General features: G+C 59.7%; 3 protein-coding genes across 3 annotated transcripts in view; 1 reads left to right on the top strand and 2 right to left on the bottom strand.

The window, feature by feature from the left end:
- PTSG_08206 (uncharacterized protein) overlaps positions 1 to 1,022 on the bottom strand; it is a 3,545-nt gene extending 2,523 nt beyond the window's left edge. Inside the window, exons 1-2 of the mRNA XM_004991173.1 lie at positions 632 to 1,022; positions 175 to 267 (exon numbers count right to left, since the gene is read on the bottom strand). Of these exons, the coding sequence (XP_004991230.1) occupies positions 175 to 267; positions 632 to 983 (445 nt within the window). The 5' untranslated portion in view covers positions 984 to 1,022. The remainder of the gene's footprint in view (positions 1 to 174; positions 268 to 631) is intronic.
- A 6-nt stretch (positions 1,023 to 1,028) lies between these two features.
- PTSG_08205 (riboflavin synthase) lies at positions 1,029 to 3,103 on the top strand. Its single transcript, XM_004991172.1, has 2 exons — positions 1,029 to 1,256; positions 1,560 to 3,103. The coding sequence occupies exons 1-2, from the start codon at positions 1,199 to 1,201 to the stop codon at positions 2,939 to 2,941; spliced, it is 1,440 nt and encodes a 479-aa protein (XP_004991229.1). The 5' UTR covers positions 1,029 to 1,198; the 3' UTR covers positions 2,942 to 3,103.
- A 153-nt stretch (positions 3,104 to 3,256) lies between these two features.
- Positions 3,257 to 7,500, bottom strand: part of PTSG_08204 (uncharacterized protein) — a gene marked incomplete at its 3' end in the record, with an annotated part of 6,579 nt that continues 2,335 nt past the window's right edge. The window contains exons 2-4 of the mRNA XM_004991171.1: positions 3,676 to 7,349; positions 3,470 to 3,524; positions 3,257 to 3,355 (exon numbers count right to left, since the gene is read on the bottom strand). Coding sequence (XP_004991228.1) covers positions 3,257 to 3,355; positions 3,470 to 3,524; positions 3,676 to 7,349 — 3,828 coding nt within the window. The remainder of the gene's footprint in view (positions 3,356 to 3,469; positions 3,525 to 3,675; positions 7,350 to 7,500) is intronic.

Genomic DNA, 7,500 nt, shown 5'->3' with positions numbered 1-7,500 from the left:
TGTGTGTGAATGTGTGTGTGTATGTGTGTGAGTGTGTGAACGAGGATGTGTGTGCGCAAGCACATGAGTGCATGTACGGTTTTACTGGTGAGCATACCCACCCACCCACCCACCCACCCACGTGAGAAGCTACAAGAAGCCACAGCAGCATGCGTGCAAGCCTGACTCGCTCACCCCAGTTGGCAAGGAGAGCGATGGTGCCGTGATCCCATCCAAACAGAGGCTTCACCGCCAGGTCGATGGGTCCAAAGTTGTTCCAGATTGCCCCTGTGCACGCGCAGAGATCGCAAACACATGCAGAGAGAGAGAGAGAGTGTGTGTGTGTGTGTGTGTGTGCATGTGCGTGTGTGCGTGCGTGCGTGTGAGTGAGAGAGTGTGTGTGATTGCACACAAACAAGCACACACGGAACAACAACAACAACAACAACAACAACAACAACAACAACAACAACAACAACAACAACAACAACAACAACAACAACAACAACAACAACAACAACAACAACAACAACACGTGAGCGCGAGCACATCGTGTGTGAGCAAGCGATTGATGATTGCGCGCGTCTCAACCTGCCCACCTCACCTCATCCACTCATTACATCCACACAGTGATACCGCACTTGCTGATTACCTTGAGCAAAAGCGATGAGACTACAGACGGTGAGCATGTACCAGCGCGTCCAGTACGCCCGTTGCTGTCCAGGGTGGCTGCTGCTGTTGTTGTTGTTGGTGTTGTCCTGAGATAGGAGCGGCGATGTTGATGCTTGGATGATGGCTGCGTCTGCCGTCCCTCCGTATCCTCCTGTTCGCACTTCTTTTGTGATTGGGGACCTTGACCCGCTAATCAGGGGCGTTTTCTCGCTCCGGGTGTCACCACCACTCCTGCCCTGTGCCGTGCTGCCATGCTGCTCGCCTACAACCCACTGCTTCCGCCCATCACCAGCGCGATCACCATCACCACCACGACGATCACCACGCCGCATCGTTGCGCTTTGGCTTTTTTGTTTGTGTTGCGTTGGCGTGTTGTGGGAAAATTGGACGCACCACCAACAAATCGCCAGCACCTGGTGTCCTCCTCCAAAGCAAGACCGAAACAGCAGCGGACACTGGGCTGCTGCGTCTTGCAGCCACTTACATTGATGTGACAGCACACGGATACAAGGCAGACATCTTTGTAGTGTGAGCAGGCAACGGCGTGATGTTCACCGGCATTGTGGAAGAGATTGGCACGGTCGTCTCCCTGCAGACCGACCAGGGTAGGTGCAGGGTGCATGTGTGTGTGTGTGTGTTTGTGTTCGTGTGTGTGTGTGTGTGTGTGTTTGTGTTCGTGTGTGCATGTGTGTGTTTTCGTGTGTGCATGTGTGTGTTTTCGTGTGTATGTTTGTGTGTATGTTTGTGTGCATGTGTGTGCATGTGCGTGTTTTCGTGTGTATGTTTGTGTTGTCGTGTGCATGTTTGTGTGCATGTGTGCATCCTCTCGTCACTTCCCTCACACGCACAGTTATATCACCCCCCCCCCCAAACACACACACACACACACGTTTTTTTTCTTTTGCTAGAGGTAACGCTGTGGGATGGCCGAAAGGGGAAAGCAACGGTGCTGGTGGTTCAGTGCAGTGAGCAGGTGCTGGGCGGCGCATACATTGGCTGCAGCATTGCGGTGAACGGCGTGTGCCTGACGGTGGTTGCGTTTGAGACTGATGCCGCCAACACTGAAGCCGCCAACACCTTCACCGTGCATCTGGCGCCGGAAACGCTGCGCAAGACCAACCTGGGCCTGCTGCGAACCGGAGATGGCGTGAACTTGGAGCGTGCACTTGCAGAGGGCGGGCGCAACAGCGGCCACAACGTGCAGGGCCACGTGGACGGCACGGGCGTCGTGTTCTCCCGAGAGAACGACGGCGAGGCGCTCAAGATGGTCATCCGCGCTCCACCGCCCTTGATGAAGTACATTGTGCCAAAGGGGTTCATTGCCGTGGACGGCACGTCGCTGACGGTGGTGGACGTGGACCGCGAGCAGTCCACCTTCTCCTTTATGCTCATTCCGCACACGCAGTCCGCAGTGGTTCTGCCGCGGCGTCTTGTCGGCCACCAGGTCAACCTCGAGGTGGACGTCACTGCAAAATACGTTGAGGCCCAGCTTCAACAACAGCAACAGCAGCAGCAGCAGCAGAAGACAACGTTGGGTGATGATGCAGCCCCACATGCTTCAGACCAAAACACACCAGCAACAGCGGGTCAAGGCAGCACAGGCCACAGTGGTGACGGCAACAACGGCCGTAGCAGCAGCAGCAGCAGTGCGAACGCGCCAACCGTGACCGCGGATGCGGAGATGGCGGCAATTTCTTCACAGACGGAACGCGGGCGCACGGTGCACGGCGCCGGACTGCGTGTGCCGTTGGGCGTGGACACGAGCACGTGCAGGGTGGCCATCGTCAAGACATGCTGGCACGACGAGCTGATTGGCGTCATGCGGGACAAGTGCGTGCAGCGCCTGCTTGATCGTGGCGTGCAGCAGTCCAACATCACGGAGGTGGCGGTGCCCGGATCCTTTGAGCTGCCGTTTGCCGTGGCGTCCCTGCTCTCGCGCAAGCAGCAGACAGGCAGCAGCAACATTGGTGCTGATGACGGTGGTGAAGACGACGGTGCAAATGATGGTGCTGCTGATGGTGCTGCTGATGATGATGGCAGTGCGTTTGATGTTGTGATTTGCATGGGCATCCTGCTGAAAGGGGGCACCATCCACATGGAGGTGATTGCCAACGCCGTCACGCCGGCCATCATGGACCTGCAGCTGCGCACGGGGGTTCCCATTGTGTTTGGGGTGCTCACCACCCTCTCCATTGAGCAAGCGAGCGAGCGCGCGCACAGCGCCCTGCCAGAGAGCTGGGCAGACTCCGCCATCAGCATGGCCGCACACAACTTCTCCCGAAACGTCTGACTGCACACGCGTGGTGGTTGTGTGCACGTGTGTCGGTGCATGTGTGTAGTTGCGTACTTGCGCGTGTGCTTGTTTGATTGCTTGGCTGATGGTTGTTGTTACATTACACATTACATTGGTGGACGATGGGATTCCGATTTCTGCGTCTCATTCATTCGGGGGGTATGACTCGATGGTTAAGCTGAATCAGCATGCAAAGCAACACACACACACACACACATGCAAACATGGGCAGGGAAAGTGAAGCACACAAGCAAACACACACACACACACACACACACACAAGAGAGTGCAAATCAATCTTCAGTCCACGCGTCACAGGCGCTTGCTTCCGCTCTGGCGCGTCTTGCGCCGGCGCGAGAGGGAGAGCTTGCCCTTCTTGGCCGAGGAGTGCGGCGACGACACAGACACGTCCTGCACAACCAACAACACCGCAACGCACATCAATTTCCCGTGAGTGGGGAAGAAGAGGCAGGCATGGTGTTGTTGATGCAAGCGAGCGAAGGCACGTGGGGACGCGGCACTGACCGGCGATGGTACTGCTGCTGCGAGGGGACTTGCCTGCGCAGACGCGCTCTTGGAGCTGGTGGTAGTGGGTGGCGGAAGAGGTCACAGGTGGTGGCATGAGGGGTGGTGAGGTGGGATGGTGAGGCGAGATGAGGACGCAGGTAAACAAGCGCATGCACACACACACACACAACACACACACACACACAACACACGCACATACTCACCCTGTTGCCGCGCTGCGCTGTCGGCGCTGTTTGGGCGAGGGCGTCCTCATGGCTGCAGCCGCATGTGCCGCTGCTCGCGTTCGCGGTGGCGACAACCGCACCTCATCCTCCTCAGAAATGCTTGCGTGCATTGTACGAGACGACTGCTGCTGCTGCTGCTGCTGTTGCCCTTGCTCATCCCCACCACCTCCACCACCGCGTTCACCGCTCTCGTCGTGATCATCATCGCCGCCATCACCATCACCGTGAATCTGCTCCTGCTTGCTCTGCTTGTCCTGCTTGCTCTGCTTGTCCTGCTTGCTCTGCTGCTTCCTCTTCCGTTCAGGGCCGTCTTGGTTAATCTCCATCTTGTCGCCATCACCACCGACAGGACCGCTTGCGCTCTCGCCTTTGACCGCCTCGGTTGTCGTCGTCTCTGTGCGCGTGGCGTTGTGCGCGCCAATGGCAGGGATGCAATCAAGAAACTGCTGCCACGTCAGCGTCTTGTCCTTTGAAATGCCAGCGAGCGGATCAGCCACCGCCTTTGTCCCCGCTGTAGTTTTGCTTTCGCTGGTGGCGGTTGTGCTGCCCGCCTGCAGCTTTGCCCGCGCCTTTGTTGACGTCGATGCCTCCGAGGACGACACGAGCACAAAGTCCACATCATCCGCAGACACACCATCCCCACCACCTCCCTGCAGCAGCAGCTGCTGCTGTTCAGCTTGCTTTGCGGGCGGGCAGGTGCCTGGCAGCAGCGTGCCATGTCCGTACGTCTCCACGAGCGCACGCGCGTTGTTCTGCTTCTCTGCGCGAGCGCGCGCAAAGCCGGGCGAAAACACAAAGCGCTTGTTGGCAAACGGGCGAGACGCAAACGACTCTCCGTACCCGTCCTCGGGCAGCAGCCTGCCCGCCTTGAACGAGTCAACCAGCCATGCGCTGGACACCAGCCAGCGCCCTTCCAGCGTGGCTGCAAGCACCTTGAGCGTGCGGCACGACTGCGGCGCCACCACGTGCGTGATGTCGTCACTGAAGTTTGCGCCGCCGTGCACGCGCGCGCCGAGCTGCTTGGCGTAGTCCACGAGCCGCAGCTTGTCGTCGTTTGTGTACCCGGCCAGCTTTGGGCGGAAGCCGCTCAAGCACACGCACACTGCCCTCTGCTGCTTCTGCTTCTGCTTGTTTTGCTGCACAGCTGCAGCCTTGTGCTTGAGAGCCTTCTCGCTGCTGTTGTTGTTTGCACCACTGTCGTCTTCATCCTCGTCATCATCCAGCACCACAATGGTCTCGCTGTCCTGCGCTTTGCTGGCGGTGGCAGCAGGTTTGCTTGCTGCCTTGCGGCTCTTGCTGCCACGCACGTCCATCTTGCCTGCTGCTGACCCCGCCCTCTGCTGCCGTTCTTGCTCTTCCCCCAACTGCGCCTCCTGCCGTTGCTGCTCCTGCCGTTGTTGCGCCCCCTTGTCCTCCTCCTTCCCCTTGTCCTTCCCTTTCTTCTTCTCGGCCTCTTTCTCCTCCTCCTGTCCCTCCTGCTCATTGCGCTCACCCTCCCTGTGTCTGCGTGCATCGCTGCTTCCTCTTCTGCTGCGCCGCCGCGGTGATCGCGACCGCCGCCGCTCTTTTGCTGCTGCCGCTCGTCGTCGCGTCTTCGGGCCCGGAGGCGATGGTGAACACGACCCATCACCACCACCGTCGACATCACCGCCTTCACCATCGTCACCCACGCTGTCGGCGTGGCTGTCGTTGTGGTTGTGCTCACCATCAACAACACCATCACCACCATCACCATCATCACCATCATCACCATCATCACCACGACCGGTGCGGCGGCCCCGCCTCTCCTGCGCCAAAATGTCCTCGGTGCCAAAGCGCTTGAGGCGCTTGCTCGGGGTGGCCCGCTTTGCCTGCGTGTCCAGGCCCATGTCCATGTCGTGGCCTCCGCTGCTGCTGCTGCCGCCGCTGCTGTCCTGCCCATCTTCGCCACTGCCACCCCCGCCACCACCACTACCACCACCACCACCATCATCGTTGGTGTTGATGCTGTCGGTGTTGTTGTCGTGCTGTGGCATGCTGTCCTCTTCGGACGTGACCATGTTCTCCAGCTCGTGCGAGTCCTGCTCAATCTTCGCTCGCTTCTTGGCCTGCTCACCGTTGCCGTCACCTTCATTCTGCTCATCACGGGCGCCTGCTGTTGCCGCTGTTGTTGGTGCCGGTGCTGCTGTTGCTTCTGTGTTGGGCAGATCAGCCCACACAGATGGCTTGCTGCAGCTGGTCTTGGTGTTGGTGGCTGAGTTGGTTGTGGTGGTGGTGTGCTGCCTGTGTTTTGGCTTGGATGATCGTGTGTGCGTGGAGGCATCAGTTTGAAAGTCGTCATCGTCATCGTTGTTGTTGTTGTTGTTGTTGTTGTTGTTGTTGTTGTTGTTGTTGTTGTTGTTGTTGTTATTGTTGTTGTTGTTGCTTCGATCATGTGTATGATCATCACCAGTACCAGCAGCAACAACAGCGGGTGCCTTGGTAGCGTCCCCACGATTGGCGCGACCACCGCCACTGCTGCCCTGCGCTTGGTCGTCATCAAGGGCGGTTGGGCCTTGATGTTGCAGCATGGAGAGCAGCGTCGCCCGCTTCTCTGCGTCGTCCCGCGCCCGTCGCAGCTCCGCCACCTCTGCCGCCGCATCCTTCAACGCCGCCCGCACACTGGCCATCCTCTCCTCCAGCTCGCCCTTCTCCGTCTCCAGCGCGATTAGCGAGTGCTCGCTCACCCGCTGCTGCGCGCACGCCTCCTCCGCCTCCGTCTGCGCCCTGGCCAGGGCGTCGGTGAGCCGCGTCACTTCGCCCTCCAGCCGCTCGCTGCGGGTGGTGGCTGTCGCCACAGCAGCGCTGAGCTCGCGTGACTGCGCTGCCGCTGCCTGCACCTGTGCCCGCAGGTCGTCCACCAGCGACGCCTTTTCCTTCTTTGCCGCCATCGCCTGGCACGCGGCCCGCGCACACGCCCCCAGCACAGCCAGCACACCGCCCTGCTTGTTGTCACCGCTGTCGACGGTTGTGGCGTGTGTGGCATCCGCGGTCTCGCCGTTGCTATCGCCTTTGCTGTTGCTGTTGCTGACGCTGTTGTTGTTCGTCGTGGTGTCGACACCGAGGGTGGTGGCGATGGCGTGAACGTGCTGGCGAATGGCGCGAATGTGCTCGTCATGCTCACGTCGCACGCGTGCAACCTCCTCCTTGTGTGTCGCTGTGAGTGCGTCCAGCCGTGCTGCCGCTTCCTCCCTGGCCGCCGCTGCTGCCGCCTGCTGTGCCGCCTCGAGCGCGCTTGCGTGGGCGGTGCGCAGCTGGTCAACCTCTGCAGCGTGCTCCTTCGCCAGGCTGTCCCGCATGTCTCGCTCCGCACGCTGCACGGCTGCGTTGTGCTCCTGTTTCAACGCGGCCACGGCCTGCTCGTGCTGGTGCGTCAGTGCCGTGATGGCGGCTGCGTGCTCTGCTTTCGTGGCCTCCGCCTGCTGCCGTGCGCGGCTCACATGCTGCTTCTCCTCATCAAGGGCGCTCTGCACACCGGCCAGCTGTGCCTTGAGCGCCTGCACCTGCTCCTCTGCTGTGCGGTTTGACGTGCGCAGGCGTTTCAGTTCCTCCACCGCACGCGCAACAACGCCGTCCACCTCGCCCGTGCCGATAGTGGCAGCTGCAGTGGCTGTGGCCTCCTTTGCTGCGCTTGCCTGCACACGTGTACGTGTGAGTTTGCACGTGTGAATGTGTAGGCGTGTGTGTGTGTGAAGTTCGAAAACAAATATCATCTGAGCGCCAGTACACACACACACACACACACACACACACACACACACACACACACACACACACACACACACA

The sequence above is a fragment of the Salpingoeca rosetta genome, assembly GCF_000188695.1.
Source record: "Salpingoeca rosetta unplaced genomic scaffold supercont1.21, whole genome shotgun sequence".
NCBI lineage: Eukaryota > Choanoflagellata > Craspedida > Salpingoecidae > Salpingoeca > Salpingoeca rosetta.
Note: the sequence above shows the minus strand (reverse complement) of the source record. Positions and strands in the feature narration are given on the sequence as shown.

Bases quoted from the DNA above. Each gene is read 5' to 3' on its own strand.
- PTSG_08205 (XM_004991172.1), top strand. From the start codon at position 1,199: ATGTTCACCGGCATTGTGGAAGAGATTGGCACGGTCGTCTCCCTGCAG. The intron at 1,257-1,559 runs GTAGGTGCAGGG...TTCTTTTGCTAG, and splicing joins CTCCCTGCAGACCGACCAGG to AGGTAACGCTGTGGGATGGC.